Source organism: Marmota monax, unplaced genomic scaffold (assembly GCF_021218885.2).
Source record: "Marmota monax isolate L192 unplaced genomic scaffold, Marmota_monax_Labrador192_F-V1.1 WCK01_AAM20220418_F8-fsc00026, whole genome shotgun sequence".
In the NCBI taxonomy this organism is placed as follows: domain Eukaryota; kingdom Metazoa; phylum Chordata; class Mammalia; order Rodentia; family Sciuridae; genus Marmota; species Marmota monax.
The window spans coordinates 15,670,779-15,695,706 of record NW_026693108.1 but is presented as its reverse complement, the minus strand read 5'-3'; the positions used below and the strand labels follow the sequence as shown (position 1 = coordinate 15,695,706).

The 24,928-nt window shown below is 39.2% G+C and overlaps 1 protein-coding gene across 1 annotated transcript in view; it reads right to left on the bottom strand.

Annotated features, from left to right (window-relative positions):
- Window positions 1-3,675: 3,675 nt before the first annotated feature.
- Dct (dopachrome tautomerase) overlaps window positions 3,676-24,928 on the bottom strand; it is an 84,054-nt gene continuing 62,801 nt past the window's right edge. Inside the window, exons 6-9 of the mRNA XM_058582788.1 lie at window positions 24,015-24,194; window positions 22,387-22,522; window positions 11,078-11,279; window positions 3,676-6,569 (exon numbers count right to left, since the gene is read on the bottom strand). Coding sequence (XP_058438771.1) covers window positions 6,397-6,569; window positions 11,078-11,279; window positions 22,387-22,522; window positions 24,015-24,194 — 691 coding nt within the window. The 3' untranslated portion in view covers window positions 3,676-6,396. The remainder of the gene's footprint in view (window positions 6,570-11,077; window positions 11,280-22,386; window positions 22,523-24,014; window positions 24,195-24,928) is intronic.

The window sequence follows — 24,928 nt, the reverse complement described above, 5'->3', positions numbered from 1 at the left end:
ATAATAAATTTGCTGCTTTCCAAATGGAGTCTTCAGCAAAATGTGTCCCATAATTCCTTAAGTAGCAACAGGGAGGAAGTCAGTGGTTCTCCCCGAGGGAAGACTGCCTCTGCAGGCAACCGCGTGTTTTGAATTTGGCCCCCTGCTTTCTCCTCTTACGCAAAATTTCTCAGAATTGGCAAATAAATGATCTGCCCCTGGGTTTCCCCTTCAATCTTTACCCATAAATGTGTCCTAGAAAGGAAAGCTTTACAAAAACCAAATAGAGGCCATGTTTTCCTTATCATCCAAATCCCTCTTTTGTCCACCTAACCTAACTCACAATTGGCACCCAATAAATATTTGCTTTTACCACCATCGTGACAGTAATCCAGATTGGAAGAGTGAATTTCCTCAGTGAAGAATGTTTTCTGATACTGCACACACTCACACCAAACTGAATATGTGTGTGTGTGTATCTGATTTAACCATATATATATATATATCATTCCCAATTCACTGATCCAATATTTGTTCTAAAAACTTTTCAAAAATTTGGCTTCTCCATAAGTTTTTAGGAAAGACGTTTTCCAAATTTCCAGCTACAATACGGTGATGTAAATAATAGTTAAATAAATTATACCTTCTGAGTATTTGCCAAGAATAAAAGAGCTTTGTCCAGCAGGTTGAAAGGTTACCCCAGCTTTTATGGCTTGCTGCAAACATTTACCATTTCAAGATAAATGACAAATGAAATTCTGAGAGCCAGCACTGGAAATTTCTTCCTTCTAAACATTATGCTTTGTCTGTTCTGATTTCTGAATTTAGGGCAAATCTTCCAGTCCTCCCCTATCCCTACTTGGTTGGGCAATTAACCATTGTGGAAGAGAGCAATAAGAACTTGACCACATTGTGCAATTTTCTAATCAAACACAAGAGGGCAGGTTTTGCTTTATGGTAAGCCTAATTCCATCTGCTAGCAATCAAGGTGGTCATTGTGCTAATTGCAAATTCAGAAACACTCAATAACATACAAAGTGAATGAGTATTCATGCTGGGTAACTTTGGCAATGAAAACTCTATTGTTTTAATAAAGCCATGCTGAAGCCTTTCTCTTTAGCCTTATTTACAAGACAGAGAACAATTACACTTAGAAGACACTGTCATAGTTTTAGTGTATGTTTATAAACTGCCATGGGAGAATAGAATGGCTAAAACAAGGAAGGGCCAAATTCCATCATGTTATATCCAAGAAGTCTGACTTCAATGGATGTGGCAAAGAACACAAGTGGGCTATTGGTTTCTACCAGAAAGGTGTAGTACAGGTGAAAATATTCACAGCCTATATGCCAATGTCTGGCTGGGCACAAATGCCGCAGTCTGGCTGGGCACACAATCACAAGCCACCACACAGCTTGTAGATTCAAACAGCAACTCTTTATTCCCGAACTCACACCAGCCGTCTACAATCACGTTCTGGGGAAATCCACGTTCTCTGCCCAAATCCACGTTCTCTGCCCAAATCCACCTTCTCTGCCCAAATCCACGTTCTCTGCCCAAATCCACCTCCACTGGGCTTCTATCTCCAAAATATATTGTCTGAATCCCATGAGAACTCAAGGGGAACTCAGGCAGCAGGATACGCCCTATTCCCAGCAGGAATAATCTTAAACCTTAAACCTGGAACCTAAACTGGGAATGCCCTAAACACGATTATCTTAAAACCGGGAACACCCTAATCTGCCTTGGTCCTTGAGCAAGGTCACTTACATTCAATGTCACTGCAACATGTCAGCAACATGGGGTACGCTGGCAAGGAAATTGTCATACCTACTTGGCTAATGGCTCCCAGCACCTATAGGCCTTGAATAGGCACTTTATGTTTTCATCTGCTTCATTTTGTTTAAGGAAACTTTAACACATTCCAGAGCTTACAATTTTCTAGTGTGTCATTTTCAAGATTTCTGTAAACTACCTGCCAAAACATAATTAAATTCACAGAGGTTATTTTCAGCTTGAACTGCTATTACAGCTGAAGTCCAAGTACACTGGGCCCTCTGCATCTGTGGTTACACTTCAGCATTCCCTAAGGATGGAAACTATTTGGGGAAAAATTACATCTGTACAGAACATGCAGAGTTCTTTTTTCTTGTTGTCATCATTCCCTAAACAATACAGTGTAATAACTATTTCTGTAGCATTTACACTGGACAAGTAACCCAGAAATGATCTCCAGTATACAGCAGGATACCAGAAGTTTATATGCAAATGCTATGCCATTTTGTATAAAGGACTTGAGCATCCTCAGGTTTGAGTATCATGGTGGAAAGGATCCTAGAACGAATCCCCACCCACATACCCAGGGAAAGCTGTCCCAAGTGTTCTTGGAACCAAGTTTTCCAGAGTGATGCTGCTGGGGTCCATCAGTGTGAGAGAGGCCCTGGTTTGCCTGAGTAAATGATTCACCCATTAACTCTCTCCACCTGAAGGACATCAGACAACGGTGGGCCCTAAAGTGACATGCGTAAGAAATTTGGGGAGAAGTTAGTGAAGATCTTAATGTTCTACTCTAGTCCCTCTCAATGGAAAAATCAAGACCTGCCAGTGGTGGGAAGGAGATGCATCCAGAGAGAGAATGAGGCCAAAGTGTCCCCTTGTGTTAGGTCGCATGGAGTGAAATGCCACCCAATGGAAGTACAACTCAAAATCTGAAGGATAAGTGGTTGTTAATTTCATAGCTGGGAAATAAGACTCCACTCTCATGTTTTACCCAGTACACATTAAAACACATGCCAGAGACCCTCAATGAAATGTTCTACTTTGTGACTGGCTCAGGTATCCATTCATTCATTCAAAAATACTTATAGAGTACTCAGGATGTGCAAGGCAGTGTAGAAATAGGAAGACTTAAACCTTGGGATTTGCCATTGCATTGGGCTAGATGATTACCTGTCACTGGGCAGGGGAGGTAACTCTTATGCACCCTGTATCAATTGGTTATTGGAGCTGTACAGTGAAGTGTGCCACTGACCTCCAAGTTCACATGGAGATGTGCAAGTGAACACTGTACAACCATCACCCACTGGCCTCACCTTCCCTTTTCTGGAGGTCTCCAACAGATGGATCGATGGATAAGGCTCACCTGGAGGATCAGCAGTGAGCTGCTCCTGCACCCATCCTCCTTCACCAGTGACTGGAAGCAGCTGCCCACCTCAGGATCAGTCATTCAAATGGGGGATATTGAGCAAAACCCCTCACCTGGGAAAGGCTGCAGTCTCCTTTTTTGACATGAACAGTTGACATCCAGAAAGCAGCCATTGCTCAGAAACTCACCCAAGAAGCAGCATATCAGTTTGGGAACTAATTTTCAGACGTGAAGTCATTATTTTCTATTTTCTACATATTTGTATTTCAATATATGTATGACAAGTGCCCAAAAGATGGAAATTAATCAAAATTTAAAAATTAAACTAAAAAAATAACTTCCAAACAACAAACACAATGTGCAAAACAGCATTTATTTTTATTTTCCTCTTTAATAAGTCTTCTAATACTTGTTAATGTGAGATTAAAATTATTCATTTGAAGTATTATAACTAATAATGTTATATCTTAAGCAAGATACAAATAAACATCAAAATTTTAGACTTAGAAGATAATTCAAAATTCATAAAGGAAACATGTTACAGGATTGCATTTCACTTCTGAATATCACCTTTATAAAAGCATTTCTATTAAAATCATAATTTATATACATATAATTTTCCCAGTACTCAGGATAAGCATATAAAGTGATCTGTTCATTTTCTTCAAGGTTAAATATTTTTCTCCCTCATTGAAAAGTACATTCCTGCAATGCCCAGTGACATTTTCTGAGTTTATTTGCATAATATTCAATGTAAGTTAACCCCAACTTTTTATTCTGTAAGTTTATCCTACCTTTAGAGTAGTTAAAATGCATTCTTAACTGATTTGCTGTAAGATTAGAAAATGTTACAAAATTTTATTCCTCTTCTATGAACTACAAAATTAGGAAATTATTTCTTTCAGGAAGACTTTATAAAACATAATATTTATAGAAAGTTGCACAAGTGTAATTTGATTACTATTTATCTCTACCTCAAGTAGGTCTTTCTTTAATTGAATCTTATGAAAATATGATGTATGAACATTCTGATATACCTGAAAGATAAACTAGAGATGGTTATTTGCTTTATAGAATTATTCATACTAGTTCATCTATAAAAATGTGATTTTCCTGGGTGTTTTTAACATATAATTGATTTATATAGAACTTTTCAGGAACATATCTTCCATGTACAATTATATCTTTATTTAATGTATTTCCTTTTTTGTTGTTGTTTAAAAGCAGGAGGTAAAAATGTGTTCCCCAACAATCCTGAGTCAGAGCATAAACTTTCCAGAAAGGACCATATGAACAATGCATGGCCATGTTTTCCATGAATACTGTTAATAGCAGAAATCGGATCTACACATGTGGCACTGTGACTAAAAAGCTCAATCTACAAAGGACACCAGGTTACCTGGGTTGTTATTGCTGAGCCTACTCTCAGATACACCTGTAACTTTATGAGATTCACCTTCAAATTCGGTAGCAACGGAGTATTGTCCATTTCTCTGGCTTTAGAATTCACTCCAGAGTAAAATGCTGGTTCTTTGAATCTTCTCCCTTCTTGGTCCCCCAATATGTGGAAGACAGCTTCATGGTCATTGTAACAGAGGGGCAACAAGCCAACAGAAGAGCCAGGCTCTAGAACTTCAGCCCCACTCCTGAGGAGGCACAGACACCAAGAGCAGATGAATTTGCTTTGAAATCTCAATAACCATTAACTTCTCAGAAGTGGGGAACATCAGGATAAGTCTGAACATCATAGAAAAAAAGGCCTCATTCTTATTTCTCATGATCTGATAATTACTTAGAAGAACATAGTCACTTAATTCTAAATTGTTGTATTTAAAACAGATGGTTTGCTTCTGAACAATAAGACTTCATTGATTAGTATTCATGAGTTACTATCAGTACAGCGCAACATTAATGAATCTAGAGTCAACTCTTAAAAAATAAGCCTAATGCATTACATGTAAAAAAAAAAATTTCATTGGAAGTTACCTAGCAAAGGAATTGGTTGAGGATAAGACAAAGGAGACCTGAGAGTAATGGGACACCAATCAAATTGTCTCACTCTTGGGATTATAGCCTCACCAGGCTTCTCCAGTCAGCCTTCCCTGGAAAGAGTGATTCCATCCTTGTTAATAGGTTTAGAACAGCATGCTAATTAACAAGGAAGCACTATAATTTTATTCCCTTATCTGTTTACTTATCACTATAGCATCGATGTTTATCCAGCTATAGAATCTTATAGTAAGTCCATGATTAAGAAATGCACATTTTTAATACATTCTGTAAAGTCTAATGTATAAAGAAAACTGACTTAATCATTATTCATTCTTTGGAAAATAAGATTTATTTTCATCTTTAACACTGGAGAGGAAAAGAGAGAGAAAAGAAAAAAAAAAGATGCCCAAGGAAGACAGACAGGAGGGAATCTAAAGCATCGCTTGAATTAAAAGGGACCTTGGAGATTCATCTCGTACCTGCAGCCCTGCTATGCTTTGAATGTGGTTGGAGTGTCCCCACAAGGCTTCATGTTGACATGCAGTCCCTATTGTGAGGTATTAAGAGAGTGGAAACAATTCAAGTCTGATGTTTAGAAGTAGAGCCCTTGGGAAGCAATTAGAATTAGATGTGACCACGGGGGCACCCCATGACTGAGTCCTAGAGATTCTAAAAGAAGGGAGAGAGAATACATAGACACGCTTACACAGGTGTGTTCCTTGTCTCTTGCCATGCACTTCCAGGGGACTCCACCAACAATAAGGCCCTCACCAAATGTAGCCCCTGAATCTTGCACCTAGAGAACTGTGAGCCAAATAAAACTCTTTTCTCTATAAAGTTAGCCTGCCTTGGGTATTCTAGGATAATAATGAAAAGCTAATTGATACACACTTCTCACCTCCATGCCAAAGACACTTGATCTAAGCAAAATGTAACTACGATCTTGTCCAGGTCTCAAATTACACTGCATATTTCGATAAATCCGCTTAATGATTTCACTTATTTATTTTGGGGGGCTTTCTATTTGGAGAATTCTTATCAGATACCACAAACTGTCAACTCTACCTCAATTTAACAATAGAGATAGGACCCAAGCACTTTAGCTGCAGTTTGTTAAATAAAGCAAACCAGAATCTTTAGCTAAACATCTTCTGTACTGGGGATGATATCACTAGAGGGGAAGCTATGCCAGAGATCTTCAACTAAAGAACAGTGAAGACTTGTCCTATTATTTTAAAGGTCAGAATGCCAACTCTTCTTTAGGGTAGAGTCTGAGCCTCCTAAGCGCCTTCTGTGTATCTCTTGTTGCTTAGATGAGTCTCCATCAAGGGTGTGTATCCTTTTCGAAGCCTTCGGTATTGAAGGTACATCAGCAGCACAAAAAGACCCACCATAGCCAGCAGCAGCCCTGAAACCACTAAGAGTGTTGGGCTCCAACCTGGAGTTTCTTCCACTGAAATTAAAGCAGAAGAGAAAGTTCCACAATCAGGATTTCCATCAGCTGAATATTCTCAGAAAAGGGAAGAATAAACTTATTTGTCTATCACATGCATTTTCATTGATAAAGCAAAACTACCCTTGCAGAATGGAATTTATGTTCTCTTTCCTCACCAACTGTTCATCATAGCCACAGTTGTTTTCTCCAGGAAGTTGGAAAGGGCACCTCATTATTTAAATACAACTTACTACATTTTTAAAAATTGTTACAATAAGTGCTTTTGTGCAGATAAACCCTCTAAGGAAGTATACAACTATTTTATAAGTTAGAAACTTATTTGTGAAAATGCATGCTAAAATGGTATCTGGGGAATTACAACCCCTAATTATGCAACCATCAGGTAGGACTATCTGCTTTTGTCTCTGCCTTTTTTATAGATGATAAATGTGAAAGGGATCAGACTGGCTCTTAAAACAAGAGACATTCAATAGCAGAATTAGATAGATCTGTAACCCATTAAAATAGTTGTAAAATCTGAATGTTCCACATGGTAAATATAACCCTCTACTCACATATATTGTATAAGCACCCTTCCACAAAATTAGTGATTTTATTTTTAATATATTTAGAACTATTTGTCATTTCTTCAAAAAAATATCCTTTCCACTATCAGCTCTTCTAAAAATTCTGTACCTTGTTCTATACCCTACACCCTTATAAACATAATATTACCTTCCCTGTTCTTTTCATAGAGGCCAAGACCCATCCTGACCAGATTCCTCTGTTGTTGTTGTTGTTATTATTATTATTATTCCATTCCTCCTCCCCCTCCTCCTCTTCCTCTTCTTCCCCCCCACCCCATGTTTTTTGTACTGGGGACTGAACCAAGGGTTGCTGAACCACTGAGCCACATCCCCAGTCCTTTTTTTCAGTTTTATTTTGAGACACGGTCTCTCTAAGTCCTTAGGGCCTTGCTGAATTGCTGAGGTTGGTTTCAAACTCAATCCTCCTGCCTCAGCCTCCCAAGTTACTGGGATTATAGGTGAGCATCACCATCTTACATCTTCTTAAAACAGATTTTTATTCTGCCATTTCTTTATTAAGGCACCCAAAATGATTGCCTTTTAGTATTGTCCAAATCCTCTGCCTAGCTTTTATAGTGATCTTTTTTTTTAATTGTGTTGGAATACACACATAAAATTTTACCATGTTAACCACTTTTTACCACAGCTCGTTGGCATTAAGGACAGTTACATTGTTGCGAGGCCATTATCATCATTTCCATCAACTGTCCCCAGAACTCTTATCTTGTAAAACTGAAATGTTGTATCCATTAAACAGTAACTCCCCATTCACCCCACCCTCCAACCTCTGAAAACCAGTCTCTGTCTCCATGAATTTGACTATTTTATATTCTTGAATAACTGGAATTATGGAATATTTGTACTACTATGTCTAGTTTATTTCACATTAATCTCCTCAAGGTTTATTCTTGTTGCAGCACATAACAGAATTTTCTTCCTTTTAAAGGCTAAATAATTTTCCATTGTATTTATATAGCACAGTTTGTTTATCCATTCATCTATTAACGGGCACCTGGGTTGCTTCCACCTTTGGTCATTGAGAAAAATAATGTTATGAACATAAATGGACAAATATCTTTTCAAAACCCTTCTTTTGATTTTTTTGGATGTATACCAACAAGTGCAATTGTTAGATTATAAGGTAATTCCGCATTCAGTTTTCTGAGAAATTCCCTATAGTGGTGTGCCATTTTATATTCCCATCGGCAATGCACAAGGGTTCCAATTTCTCCACATCCTTGCCAACACTAACTATATACTGCTTTTTTAATAGTAGCCACCCTAATAGGTATGAGATGGTATCTTGCTGGGGTTCTGCCTGGCTCTTGAGGGCCTCTGTAATCAGCCTTTTTACAGGTCAGACCTTAATTCACAGTAATCCCCTGCCCGGGCCTTTCACTACAGCCAGGTGTAGAGGGAAAGGAACTTTCTTTCCACTCTATGAAGGTTTGATAATTTGAGTTTATAAAAGAAACTAACAAGGAAGAGATTAACAAAAGATTCAGCACACAAGCATGAACATATATGTGCAAGAGAGTCGCAGGAGGCATGCTGAAAGAAGGGCATCTTGATGCTCACATACCCTCTTTTCAGGAGAAAGGGAACTGGGGCTATAGGTAACTTTGGGGAAAGAGTGAATGATTTTAAGAGAGATTCCTACTCCCAAGAACATACAGTAATCTGGGACAAAGTTCTCCTGGCTCTGACTGGGCGTCACCTCTAGTCTTTGTTCTGCGAGTTCATCTTCTGGAGGACCTGCCTTCAGGTAGAATGGGGAACTTCAGAGACAGTCCTTCAGCAATTTGGGAGGAAAAGGGGTGGAGCTGGCAGGGAGGGGGCAGGAGAAGGACAGAGAGACCTCGGTTCTCCTTTAGCTCAAAGCATTTGGCCTGCCCATGTGTCTCACTTTGAGAGACCCTTTTCTGACCCCATGCAGAAAACACGTTAGACCACATGTGCCTTTCCCTGTCTGTCCCCCTCCTTCTTGAGTCTGACATATACCCTCACCTTCCTCTCCTCTGCATGTCTCTTAAAATCTTGTTCAATGCCCACCTCCTTCAAGGAGCCATTCCCCAGTCCCTCACCCCAGAACATGCCTCCCCAGAACAGACCCCTTGGGCATGAGGGTGACGTAGAAATGAAGGCAATTAAGATTCAGTAGATGCAGAAAGAAGCCTTCCCAGAGCCTGCACAGACCTTGCTCAGACCCTCCCCTCTGGTAGTTTCCTCCACACATTTACCTTCCTACAGAGTGCCACGTTTGGAAGTCCAAACCCCTTCTTCCTTTGTCTTTCACATCTGCTGGTTCTTTGTACAAAACAGTATGGAAGTTCTCAGGCCTATCTACTTCTTTGGCTCTTCACTTCCTTTCTAGAAAGCTCCCCCAGGGCACATCCAAACTAACATCAAATTAAATTCATGTGCTGTTGATCGTCCTTCTGTCCTGCTCATTTGCTGGGCACCACTCAGTAAATGTGAGAGCTAGAGAGGAGTCCCCTACTATTTACAGTTAAATCTGCCCAGGCAGGATTGTAGATTTCATTGTCAAGCCAGTAAGTGAATATGAATTTGCATCTTCTGATGAGTTAGCACATTATGGGCATATTTTGGACTCAGATGATACATGTTGATCAACTGTCATCAGAGGAAATCGAAACAGGTCAGAGTGTACATTCCAAATTTTCAATTATTATTTTGTTTCATCCCAGAGGAAAGACAGAGAAATTGAAAAGACATATCCTCAATTATTCAAAGTTACTTCAAAGAAGAATAAGGAGACGCAGAGCTAGATAGAAAAACAGGGGACAGATTCTAGTGCCTGAAAGACTCCGATGTCAGAGAGAGATGGGGGAGCACAGAAATCATCTTGATCTCTTTGTAGACTGAGATTTGGGGAAAATGAAATAGATACAAATGGGGAAAAGTGATCAGAAGATTGTTGTTGTGCATATTTCTTGAAAATTCAGATATTTTTGTGATGGTTTTTTTTTTTTTTTTTTTTTTATCTTTCCTTTCTCAAACTTTCCTAAAATTCTTGAAATGGCATGTGAAGCCATATTAAGGTCTGGGCAAAAAGAACATAGTATTTCCCGGTATATGCTGACAAAAATATTCTCCAATTTTGAACCAAATGAGATGAGTCAATAAACGTTCTATGATTTAAAACCATGACTCAGAAAACATTAACTTATAAACATCACATAAAGCCCCACGTAGTCCAATCTGCTGGCAGGCCAATGTCAACCATCATAAACCTACCCCCGCAGGGTGAACAGTACAGGCAGATGAAAAGGACTAATCCAGTTTCAAAGAACATAAGTGTGTAAAAGACCCACATAACAGTCTGTCTGCATTCAAAAGTGTGATGGTTGTTACTCATCATCAAATTTTTACATTCATTTTGGTCTTTTAAAATACTGCCTGATATTATTTCTTACCACAATTACTGGGCTTTGGGCCTCCCTTTGAATTTTGGGCTCCAGGCGAATCCCATAACTTCTCTCACCATAACCCCAGCCCCACCTTCAGGCAAGGATCCCTACATCCTGCTAGTCCAGGTCACATGTGGCTAGTTCATTTAGACTTTATTGGTTGGGCTTTTGAAACAGCCATAAAGCAGTTTTCGATTCATTTGATTAATTCTGATAGAATTGTCAAATCAGGCAGAGGAGTCAATAGTTCCTCTGTGAAATAAGGTCCCTTAATAACTTTCGGTTTCCTAGAACAACAGGGTGCCAACTAGTGCCTTTCTGATGTTTAATTGGCAGTTTAACGACTCATCTTGTTAAATACATATATTTCAGAAAATAGCCAATAAACTTAACTAGGCCTGAATGCTTCAATTAAAGGTCTTGGTTTACATTACATTAAAAAGAAAGAAAGAAAGTAAGCTCTTTTAGAAGTTGAATGAATCACCCGTGTAGAAGCTGTATTAGCTACCTGGCAGATCAATGGTGTAACTGTAGCCAAGTTGTTCTGCAGGTAAAAAGAGTTCCTCGTTGGTGACCGGAGGAAAGAAAGGAACCAAGTTATACATCCGATTGTGGCCAATGGGTGCCAGCTCCTGAGGCCAGGCATCCACAGGAGGGTTGTATCTTCTCATCCACTCATCAAAGATGGCGTCAGTAAAGGAATGGAGAACCTGCAAGACAGCACAGCATGGCATTTAACATGGAAGGGCCCATTCCAACTAACCTACCAACCGACTGGAGCTTTCTCCAAATGGAATAGAGCTCTTGTTGACCCGAGGAGCTGCTGTGTGCCCAATTCACCCTTAACGACAACATACACGCTGACATCTCTTACTGAGTTTTCAGGGATGGTGGACATCTCTCTCCAAACAGGATTGTAGACCCTTCATCAAGTGAACAAATGAAAATGTGTTGCAGATTTAATATTGGTTTGTGAATATTTGAGGCCTTCACCCCGGGTGTGTTGATTTTTAATTTCAGAAAAAAAATGTCAAGTATGATGAGATCTATACGCTAGTAAATATTCAAATGTTTTGGTTTAATAGGAAAGAGGAACAGGTGACAATATTACAGTTTTGTAATATAAAAAGATAGTAACAAGCAAAAAAAGAAAATCTTCATGTTTTTGAAATGAACTTTTAAATTTGCCTCATCAGGAACACCCCTTCATTTATTTTATAAATCCCTCACTTGGATTCTTGGTACTATGAAAGCAATAGGGAATCTAAAGATGTTGTAATGCAGACAGTGCTCATTTTTATTTTCTAAGAGAAGCTGTTAAAGTCCTTTTCAAATACAGCAATGATTAACGTGTTTTAAAATATTAACAGCAAAATCTCCACTTGTGCATCCCTGACTCTACAACAGGATGTAAATGCAAGACTCTGTATCTGGTGATTAGAGTTGGCAGACTGCAAGTTCATGGAGCTGAGGGAAGGTGGCTTCTTCTCTTTCCTCCTGTGCCCCAGGGATTGACACCCCAGGGCCACCACAGAAGTCCAACAGTTCTAAAACAACCATGCTGTGAGGAAGCCCAAACCATCCCCCGTGAGAAACCCCATGCAAAAAGTCCTGAGACTTCTGTATCATCTGCCACCACCTGGTGCAAGTACACAGACAGACCCAGGCGCATCCCATAACTTGTCTCACCGTAATCCCAGAACTGGCACCGCCTGGCCAAGCCTTGCTAGAACTTCTGACCCATAGAAATCATGAGAAATGGAATGATTCTTGATGCTTCGAGCCACTAAGTGTTGTGATGACCTCTTAAGTAACGAGAACTGTGGGGAAAGGCCTGGATACAGTCTCAGGCTCCAGCTCACTCTAGCATGTGCAGGGAAAGGTTTCTAGGTCCCCAAGGAGAAGAAGCAAGACTCCTCCAGTCCTCTAGGAATCAGAACCAAAATGGGAATTCAGAGGTGATCACTTAAGTCACATGGTAGACACAGACACAGGTGCGCACGGAAATTCCCAAGTTCAAACTTAAGGTAGATGGTAAAAATAAGAAGGTAGGTCAGTCTTTCTAAATGAGACAATTCCCGATGGCAATTTTGAAAAATGTTATCAAACTTGTTATTTTATGAAAATATTTATTTATCCTTCCTTTGCTCTACCAAGGATTTGAAGCAATATATAATCAGAAGGTGGCTTTCACATTTTCCTAAATAAGCCATATGTAATAGGCAGGAAATAGTTCAACAGCACACAGGCTTCTACTTAGCTGGCTAAGTTCTTTTACTGGGAACATTTTAGTGAGGCATGAGAAATTATCTCCAGCCTAGACTGAAAGCAGGGGACCTCTCCAATTCATATGTTGAAATCCTAACCCCAATGTAATGGTGTCAGGAGGTGAGGCCTTCGAAAGGTGAAGGTCATGAAAATGGAGCCCTTGCTTTCAGTGATATGAGGACACGGAAAGAAGAGGGTCCTTACCACACATCGAGCCTGCTGATACCTTGAGCTCGGACTTACCAGCCTCCAGAACTGTGAGAAATGAACATTTAATAAGCCACACAGTCTATGGTATTTGTGTTATAGCAGCCTGTGTGGACTAAGACACAATTGTGGGGGGAAAGGACATTTGAGCAGTAACAGTGTCTTCTAGGCAGAGCTCGGCAAAGATGGTTTGTTTGCCATTTTGCTCTAATTTTCTCTAGTCCCTATCTACACTCACTGAACCCTGAGCAGAAAGAATAGGAAGTATTTTTCCAGCATTTTGAAGGAGTTACATCTGAAACCCTCACTTCTTCTTAGATGTGTATAATAGCACTGTATCCAGATATACATACAAATGCATGAAATGTATACAACATACATTGCCCAAGATATATTATCATGTAGAAGAAAAATAGCCAGAGCACTAGAAATTTAGTTGTTAGTCCCTTGAAAAAGAAAGCCTTTGCTTTATGGATTAAACCCTGAACAGATACAAACAGAAGACTCCACATGGTTCTTCTGAGAGTGGGTCAACTTTAGAAGAAGGGACCCCTTCAATATACATCCATAAGCAACGTGGCAGGTTGAGGAGACAGAAGCAAAGTAATGTGAGAGGAGAATCTACCTGGAGGCAGAACTGTCCCCAAGCCACACTTGGCCACTAGATCATCAAAACTTTAGAAAGGATCAGTGCTAGAACTCTTAGATTTGTATATGAGTTGTGGCTTGCCACTTGTTCATGCCTTATTTCATAGATAATGAAGTGTACATAATGCATCTCTTAGCCCAAGCTTAGTTCTTCTCAGTAGAGTACATGTAAGGAAGATTATAAAGCCTAGAGTTGGAAAGGACATCTTCAGATGACATTTAGCACCTGCCAAATTAAAAAACAAAAACATCCCAGACTGAGCCCACAGAAATCCTGCCACCTGGAGTCCTTTCCAAACAGGTGGTCAGCCATCCTCTCTGATACCTCAGCTCTTCTAAAACTCACCAAGATGTTTGCTGCTCAGGAGAGAGTGGCTGCCTGTCTGTTACTTTAAAACTGCATATTTTTAAAAAAGTAAATAAAGCATTTAAGAAATGTAACTACATATAATAAAACCAGTGGCCTCATCTTTTCAAAAGCCATGAAAAATTATTCAGACCTACCCTTCTCCAATTAGTGTTAATTCTGATTAACATGATCTAACAGGACTAAATTATCCCAGCTATAATGAAAGCAATTGTGAAGAGATCAAGTTAAGAATTGTTTAAACTGACAAGAGACAAAATTGCTGTGAGAAGGCTGGACGAGGGGAAATGTATGAGTAGGAAACTTCTTACAGTCTCTGCTCAGCCTCTTACTGGATGGTGTGCACTTGAGCACATTTCTTAGCCTCTCTGGATTCTATTTTCCCCATATGTAAAAAACAAGGAGAGTACTTCACCATACACAGCTTTGTGAAGTTGAGAGATTAAATTTGCATTAAATTTGCACAGTGGCTGTCACAGAACAAAGGCTTAATAATATATATAACATTCTCCTAACCCTGAGCCTCACACATACTAAACACACACTTTCCACTGTCTACACCCCCAACCCCTAACAGAAATTCACTGAGCATCCACTACCTGCCGGGAGCATTTCTAGAGGTTGGATATGTTGTCAATGATCCCACTCACTTCCCACAAACTCATGAAACCCAGAAAATACATCTTTTATTATGACCAGATTTTTAGGTTTTCCAGGAAATAAGATATCTAAAGAGAATGTTGTATTTTGTTATTTACTTACATGGGGAACAAACCATTTCCACTAATTCTGACTCTATTAAATAGATTTTTGTTTTGTTTTTTCTTTTTCCAGAAGTCCTGATCCTACATGAACAGACAGACCACAAGAAAGGGAATGCAAACAGAATTTTTTCTTTTTCTGGTACTAGGGATTGAACTCAGGGGCACTCAACCACTGAACCACATCTCCAGCTCTATTTTGTATTTTACTTAGGGACAGGATCTCACTGAGTTGCTTAGGGCCTCACTTTTGCTGAGGCTGGCTTTGAACTCACAATCGTCCTTTCTCAGCCTCCTGAGCCACTAGGATTACCAGTGTGCATCACCACGCCTGGCCGCAAACAGAATTTGAAATGGATAAAATGATGTTGAACTTCACTTAGAAGGAGAGGAATGCACATTAAAACTCACAGAGGTACCATTTTACCTGGCAAAGATGAAAAGGTAGGATAACTAATAACAAAGATCCTAAGAGTGAGGGAGCTGTGACTCTGATGTACATGTGTGCAGAGGGTAGGTCCTTTGCCTTTGGGAGGCAATTCTAGAACATCCATCCAATATCAGGCATATTTATTTGCCCCTCAACCCAGGGACTGCATTATTTTAAAGTCCAAGGTTATTTGTTGGAACATCATTTGTAAAGTAAAAAAATCAGAAGCCACTAAATGCAAGCTAGAGGTGTTGGGACTTCAAGAGGTAATTAGGTCATAAGAGATCCACCCTCATGAGTGGACCATGCTTTCCTCATAGCCGTGAGTTTGTTCTTACTCTCAGGGAGGCTGGATTATTTATTGTGAGAGTGTGTTTCCCCCCGCCTCAGCTCTCTTAAAACATACTTCTTTCACATCTACCAACTTGCCTTTCATTTTTTGCCATGAGTTGACTCTGTATGAGGCCCTCATCAAAAGCCAAGCAGATGTCAATGCCATGTTCTAGATCTCCAGAACTGTGCACTAAAAAATCTCTTTCCTGTTAACTGACCAAGCCTCAGGTATTTTGTTAAAGCAATACAAAATAGGCAAAGACAATGCCCAGCAATAGGAGACCATTTAAAAATTTCAGGATAAATCCATACAACAGAATGTCATACAGCTGGGGGGCAGGGGGGAGGCAAAAAGAAAACCCTTAATGAACTGTTACAGGGATCTATAATTATAAATAAATAGATAAGGAAGGCACAGAAGTATCTATGGTATGCTCCATTTTAATAAGTATGTAAACCTCTTTGCTTCTGTATATATAAAATACATCTGGAAGATTAGAGGAAAAATTATAATGGGTCACTGGAAGATAGTAGTGATACAAGGACTTCATTTTTTGAATTCTCATGTGAATTATCTATTGAAAAATTTTGAGATTAAAAAACTTAGGGAAGATTGGAAGTGTATCTCAGTGATAAAAAGGCTTCCTTAGCATGCATGAGCACCTGGGTTCAGTCCTCAGCACCAAAATTGAATAAAATAAAGAATTCAGGGAAGGGGCTGGGGTTGTGGCTTAGTGGTTAAGAGCACTTGCCTAGCATGTGTGAGGTCCTGGGTTCGATTCTCAGCACCACATACAAATACATGAATAAAATAAAGGCCCATAACATCTTAAAAAAAAAATAAATGAATGAATAAAGAATTCAGGGAACTATGCAACAACCTTAAAATTAGATAAACTAAATGAAGATGAGATATTATATGAAATGTGTGCATTATAGCTGCAATTGTATAAAACTTGAGAAAATAATAAGAAAAATTGAGATGAATTATGGACTTTTAAAATTTTTTAAACCAACTTTTCTGTAATTATAAATAATGAAAAAGGCATTAACCTACTCAAAATAAAAATTTGACATGAAATAATGCTGTTCTAATTTTGAAAGCTATCAGTCAAATTATGATTTTTGTTATTTGAAGAAAAAGTAGATACTTTTTAAGTTCTTCACTCTTGGGGAGAATAAAGCAATATACTTTACTTCTTTAAAAAAAAAAAACTTCAGCTAGGAACTGGGATTGTGGCTCAGCAGAGTGCTTGCCTCGCAAGTATGAAGCACTGGGTTAGATCCTCAGCACCTCATAAAAATAAATAAAAATGAAATAAAGGTATTGTGTCCATATACAACTAAAAAAAATAAAAATAAAAACTTCAGCTAAACTCAGAAGTATTTCATGCTTGTTATTGAGAACTTTTCATTTTCCTATATTGTAGCCTAGGACAGTAGAATCAGAAGTGGTCTTACAGGGTTAACTCTCGGAAATCTTTTAGGTATTTGTTTTTAGAAATTTCTTTTCTCTTGTTTTATATTCCTGAATTAATGAATCTATCTTACCCAATTGATTATTATTGCTATGAAATAAAAAATGGTAATAAGACTTGTGTAACTTAGTCCAGGTAGAATTTCAGTATATAAACTGAAAAACAAATACATGAGTTTTTTAGTGAGTAGCAACTATTAACTGGTTCCTTCCAGACACTGAGGAATCGAAAGAACTTAGAGCTCACCAAACAATCTCACTAAAAAGGACAATGGTGAAAAGATGTCACCACAATTCCATCAGAATGACTGCTATCAAAAAGATAGAAGATAGCAAGCACTGTTGAGGACCTGGGAAAGGGGAATGCTTGCACACTGTTGGTGTAAAATTAGTAACACCATTATGGACAACAGTACCTCAAAAAGTTAATATAAAACCACCATATGATCCAACCCACCTGGGTATATATCCAAAGGAAATAAGCTCAGTATGTCAGAGAGAAATCTGCACTCACATGTTTATTCAGCACTATTCACAATACCCAAAATAAAATGGAATCTCTGTAAGTATCCAACTGATAAATAAGTAAGAAAAATGTGGTACATACACATAATGGAATACTATACGGTTATCAAAAAGACAATTTTTGACATTTGCAACAGCATAGATGAACCTGAAGGATAGTATGTTAAGAGAAATAAGCCAAGCACAGAAAGACAAACGCCTCACGGTCACATCCAAATGTACTTTTAAGGAATTGGGAAGAATGTTACTAACCTCTAACACAGTTTCCCTCTTGGCAGTTAAAATATTTAACTGTATGATCTACTGGTTTCCTTTATTTTTTTTTCTTTTTTGGATTATATCTAAATTTAATATTGAAGGCAGCACAACTCAGCATTTCTGTGGCTTAATCTTATTTTCCATGATGACATGTGCATTTCTTTCAATTACCTTAAAAATTATTAGAATTTCAGAGATTGGTTCAGAGCTTTTCCTGTATTCTAATGTTCTGCCTTCTTTTACTCATGATTATGATCATACACAATGTTGTACTTCTCCTGCTTGAAGATATTTCAGGAAAAATCATTTTAATAAATGTCATATGCAATATATTTTGCAAGAATTACCTCCTGAATTTGAAATTCCAGAAGCTATAACTCTGTAAACTGACATGCTTTAACTTAAATCTTAATACGCAAAATACAATTTAAGGCTGAATTGGCTTCTACATAAAACTGTTTGTAAATAGCCTAAGGTAAGGGGTGTCTTTCTAAAACCAGTGTCATTATTCCTTCTGAGTCTTCAAAGAAAGTCTGTGGCTTTGGTTTATTTATGTGTATATGATAGCATGTCTCCAAAGAAAGCACAATTTTAAGTATCAAAGATATTAAATGTAATGAAGACCAACATGATTAAACAACTAATATCTTTGAACTACATGTAGTCATGGGATTACTTACCCATAAAGTTTTAATATGGGTTTTCACCTCACATAGGAAAAGAGTAATATTAGAGATAGTCTGATTGCATAGAAAGGGCATTGATTTCCCCAGAGTAAGGGGCAGCAAAGTAAAGCCCGGGACGTTATGTTAAATGAAATACTCCAATCACAGAAAAATACCATATGGGCCCGCCCCCTATTTTTTTAAATAAAGTTTTATTGGAACACCACACTTGTTTGCTTATGCATCGTCCATGCCTGCTTTCATACTACAGTGGCAGAGCTAAGGAGTGGCAATAGGGACCATCTGGTCCCAAAAGCCAAGGATATTTGCTGTTTGGCCACTTGCAGAAAAATGTTGCCTTCCCCTGTGCACCTGGTTGGCTTCTTCCAAAGAAGGAGCTAGAAGTTCTAGAGAGGTGGGATGCTGAAAACCAAATTACTAGCGCCACCATTATTTCTTGTAGGAGTAGAGAAAGGTTTAGGGTGTCATTCTCAATTTGTCACAGGAGTCCATGGTTCCATTCATAATATTTTTGAATTCTGGATGAGAAGTATTGTGACATTTTCCTCATGTGTATGATCATTTGTATAAATTATGTAGTTGAAAATGTATGTTTTAATAAAAAACATATTTCGAGACATATAGTTAGATAAATAGCAGAGAAGGCAGACACCAGAAGTGCTCATGCTGAGCACTAAGGGCTGAGATGGTAGCCCAGAAAGTGATCTGAAAGATCAAGTCAGAACCATTGGACAAGGTAGGCTGCAAGATGGGAAAAATGGCTGTGGAGCCCTTGCAGAGAAGCCCCAGGCCTGGCTGCAGGTGGGACCAAGAGGCCGCACTTCTGACAACCCCTTCATTTACTGCTACCACACAAAGCTGAGCAGAGAAACATATGTTAGAAGGAAGAACCAGCTCTACCAACTGCTTCTATTGCAGGATTTCCTGGATCTCATTGGGGAGCCCCAGAAAGATGCTCAGACCTGACCGACTCCATTCTTCATGTCATCAGGCAAGCTTAGTCATTGGAAACTGCACTTTAACTCTCCTGAATATCTCCTCTTTTTGTACCCTGGGTTCAGCAAAAATAATAAATCACTTTTGAAATACCTCTCATTTTGTGCTGTCAGTCAACCGCCTCAGGGTACAACTGTCTACTATGGAGAACAAGATAAGGAACCCTAATTAAGGTTTGGACATGCAAACCCAACTCATAGTTCTCATTCCTTCCCACTGACTACCATAAAACACATTATTATTTTTATGATAACATTTGCATTGTCCTTAACAGTTTCTACAGCATCATCATATTATCCTAATCTACAAGAGTTGCTTTAATAAGCACAACACTTTTTATCACCACAAGATCAGGTCAAACAGCAGCTCCACATCATTCAGTGTCATTCCTAAGGTTGCACAAGTAAGGACTAAAAAAATCAAATTGGCTCATAACCCAGCGTTCTTTTTACTGTGACACGTAGCCTCCAAGGAACCCAGATAGTTTGAGGATGTGTTGTGCAGTAGACCAAATTCATATGTTGAAGCCTGAACCACCAAACATGGAAGTAACCAAGGTTAACTAAGGTCACAGGGGTGAGGCCCTGATATGTTAGGATTAGTGCCTTTATCAGAAAAGACACTGCAAAGCTCACTCCCTCTCTCTCCATCATATGAAGTCACAGTGAAGAACCCCAGGAATCCTTCACAAAAACCAGGTTAGTCAGCACCCTGATCCTAGACCCCAGACTCTCCAGAATGATGGGTATAAATGTCAGTCATTTAATTTCTCTAGTCCATAGTATTTTATTAGGGCAGACTGAGAAGACTAAGACACATTACTAAGATTAACGTTGAGGTGAAGTAAATTCTGGAAAAAGGAATGGTGTTTTTGGCCATAGTCCAATATAAACTCAGAAGCCTGGCAAAGTGGCACACGCCTGTAGTCCCAAGGATTACAGGAGGCCAAAACAGGGGGATCCCAAGTTTGAGGCCAGCATCAGCAACTTAGCACAACCCTGTCTCAAAAATTAAAAATAAAAAAGTAAAAAGGGGTGGGATACAGCTCAGTGGTAAAGCATGCCTGTGTTCAATCCCTACTACCCAAACAAAACAACAAAAAGGACAAGAGGTGAAATTTCTTCTTGCAATTGCTCCCAAGCCATCTAAGACATGTAAAGCAGAAAACAATGTTAAAATAGATGATGGTAAAATGAATGCCTGTAAAGCAGAGCCTTTGTTGGGGTTCAGTGGCTGAAACATGAGAGGTTATGTTATGTAAACCTCCTAAGCCAAATTTACTGATCTGTACCTGAGAGGATCAAAGCAGACCCCAACATCTAGGAGGTGGCCTGCTACCATCGCCCAAGCCTCGATGTCCTCTAGTCAGATGTAAATAATTCCATAGAACATCAGACATGGCACTCTGTGATGAACCAGGACAAAAACCAGTCAACTCCATAGCCACATCTGAACCTAGACAAAATGTGAACATGACCCAAGCCACAAAATACCCGACTCTTACCTTCCTGACCACTGATTTATTGGTAACCTAAGTCTAGTCCTTCCTCCCTGTGCAGAAGAACTATTGAGGTCTTCGATCATAGAACTACCCCTGCTTCCTGACATCATCTGATCCAGAGCAAAACTCTATCTTTTCCCCAAAATCACCTATCACATGCCCAAGTCCCATCGGTCCTTTCTAACATCGGCTACCTGAGACTCTCCACCATCTTCCATTCTCTCCACATGAGGAGTAATAAACCCACTGTGCTCAACTACAGTAGTGAAAACCAGAGGCTCCATCCATTCCAAGTCCCCAATGGACGATTGAAACCACAGAGAGTAAGAAACCCTAGACACAGTGTTTTTTCCTATACATATGTACCTATGATAAAGTTTAACTTATAAAGGAGGCACAGTAGAAGATTAGCAAGAATTAACAATACAGAAAGTATAACAATAAGAAAGAAAGGTCATATGAATGTGGCCTCTTGAAGTATCCCGTACTGTACTAGCCCTTCTTTCAAACCATGCTTGGCCATGGCTAACTAACCTGTGGGCAAGGGGCTAATGTACAGCTGTGCTCCCAGAAGACTTTGGCTACAGGGCATTGATTACTCAGCAGTTGAATAACGTGGCCCTGACTGGCACTCCCTAATTTTGTTTGTCTCTGGAGAAACCATTGGTGAACATATCTTACAGACAAATAGAAGCTTAAAATTCTAAACTTTACATCCCATGGTCAAGTTTTACCAATTTTTTTTCCTCTTGTTTTAGAGGGAGTCAGAAATTAGACTCAACTGTATTGAAGGAATTTACCACACGTGGGGTGTTAAAGAACCATGAAGCCCCTCCTGGTTAAGCGCAAATCTCTCTACTGGTTGTCTTCCAACTCAGAGGTATAAAGCCAAGAAACAAAGTACCACAAATGTGAGCTTCTGTCTTTTTTGCCACTGTTGAAGGTGTTTGTCAAATTGATTTGCCCAGCATCCCATCTCCATTTTCCTTCCCTCTTTAGGTTACCAGACCCTTTCTTTCCTGCAGGTAATTAACTCATTGAAGGTGGTTAACCCACTTCAAAACCACTCATTTAACCAACAAGAAACCATTTATAACTCCATTAATTTATGAACTCAACTCTGGACTGTAAATTTCTGGCCAAGGTCATCCAAAAGCTACTCATCCCAGAAGCATGAGGTTCTGATTAGGGGCTTCAAATACCAGCTCGCCAACCCAAGGGTGTGGATTATATAAGCCCACGTCACCTTGTTCCCACAGAGAATGAAACCCCACCAAACCTTAATGTTATTGAAAAATAAGTAAACCTGACATGTTCTCTAGAAACTTCTCCATCTTATTCTCAGAGTCTTGGAACATACCACAAAAACAGGGTCATTGGCAGCTGAATGTGGCTGAGCATTTGTCCCATTCAGGAAGGCGTGGACCAAATTGTGAAGGTTGGCCACTTGAGAGTCGATGGTCCCGTCTGCTTTATCAAATCCTTCCAGGGCATTCCTGAGAGAAACCAGAACATCAGAGATAGCAGGCAAAGATGGAGAAAGGCCTCTTCTCATGGTTTCCAGCCTAGAAGGCCACTTCTAATCCAGGGCATATGAGAGGCTCTGTCAATGCTACTTGAGTAAGCCCAGACCCGTGATGTTAATCTTCCATAGGGAAGGAATTCTTAATCCACACTACTTCTGCCTCTGTCCAGTTAAAATTTATCTTCATACTCCATGACAATTATTTACCTTCATACCTGCCTCTCATGCTCTTGAAGGTCAGGGTCTGAGTTCCCCCTCTTTTTTTAATAGCCAAAGTCAAATATCCTGCCATGATGGTGTGTGACTGATAAATTAATATCTAATCTTACCTATGCATATTTCTCAACTAAACAGATCTTCACCTTGACTGTAACACATAATATCCTAAACATATCCCAGTATTCCCAGTATCTTTCTTTATGCCTTAGGAAAGAATTTCTCAGGAATTTTAATTGTCCATATCCTAACTCAGTGATTCTTATTAAATCTAAGCACACCTGAGAATCACTGGAGAGAAAATCACCCCCTACTCCTAGAGTATCTGATTCAGGAGGTGTGGGCTGGGTCCCAATAATTTGCATTTTTCTAACCAATTCCCAAGTGCTACCACATTTTGGGGGGAGCACTCTCCTAACTCTAATCCATAGGAAATGCAAGCTAATTTAATAGTATTTTTGTCATAATAAAAAACATGCATGTTCCTTTTAAAAACAATATTAAATGTTGCCCTTTACCTATCTTTGACACTACTCTGCTGTATCCAACTCCCGCACAGAAACTGGGCCCTGCTACACCTACACAGCTTCTGCACTTCAGTTCAGCCTACTATGCCTTTGGCCCCAGACAAGTTGTACAATTTCCATGAAGTTAAAAGAGAGAGACTCTAGTTTTGGAGAAGACGATAAATATATCCACCATCCCTTTTGGAAGTCCTCTTCCTCTTCATTAAAATCTTATTTCTGTACTACTTCTCATAATTCTTCCTAAGTCTTTTGGGGGTGGAAGAAAAGTAATAGCTGGTCTTCACATTTTGAGCACTGGAATGCCATTGCTGTGCCATAATTTGAGTTGAATCGATAATTTAGACTCCAATATTAAGGTCTGCGGCTGATAAATTTCTAATGTGACCATTAAAACCGAAGAAAAGAAAAACAAGCAGCACGGGCATTTTTAAAGCACTATAATTAACAAGATGCCATGGTCCCAGAGACTATACCTAGATAAAGAGAAAAATCAGAAATAAAAAAGGTGCTTTTGGACAGCTGAGTTCAAAGGGAAGAAACTCTACCATTGGCTCCAGTGTGTGGATGAAGACTTCCCTGATGCGGATGCCTTACTTCCTCTTATTAAGCCCCTCTCGTTACTCAACTCGGAGAAGTATCCCAGTCCCTGGATTTCCTTCCAGGTTACCTCAGCTCCAAACTGAAAATCTAAAGGTGTTGTAAAACAGCTTGAGCACCAACCTGAAGCTGAAGGTGGAGTTCTGGAAGAAAGGAGGACTGTCAAACTTGGGGAGAGACAGACAATCTTGTACATTTTTTAAGGTGGGCAGTTTCTCACTGTTTCTTCCCACTCGGTTTCTTCTCAGGAAACCTTCATAAGTGCCATTACACAGGGTGACCCGGCGGTTGTAGTCATCCAGACTAAGATTTAGAAGATTAAAAAATAATATATTTTAACTCATGAATATAAATTTGGGTCAAACAATCATATTCATAGTTATGGTAAAAATTTTGTTAGTTGCTAAAAATACTACCCCTGAAAATAAGTACGGATCAAGAAGTGTAAGAATGTAAGAGGCACAAAATATGAATACAAGGATAATGTGATAATAATTACTGTTCCATTGAAAAGAGAGTAAGAGGCCCTTTAAGCAAAATGGCAACTCCTATGATGGGCATCTGGATCTGGGACAGCACAGTTGAGATCAGGAGGAGCCACATTACAGTGAGCCAAGCCAGTTTTGGTGGAAGTGACTATGTAGATATAGGAAAGCATTTCAGGCAAATTGCAGGCAAACAAGAGATGAACAGCATAAAAGCAGATGCGACTCTACAGAGGAAAGGTTAATCAAAAAATTATTTTAAGCCAGGTGCGGTGGCACACACCTGTAATCCCAGAAGCCTGGGAAGCTGAGACAGGAGGATCTATGTTCAAAGCCAGCCTCAGCAACATCAAGGGGCTAAGCAACTCAGTGAGACCCCATCTCTAAATAAAATTCAAAATAAGGCTGGGGATGTGGCTCAGTGGCTGAGTGCCCCTGAGTTCAACGCCCGGTACCCTGTCAAAAAATTATTTTAATGTTAAAGGAGATGGAAATGTTAATTACCTCAATTGGATTATTACACACTGTATACATATATCAAATTATCACACT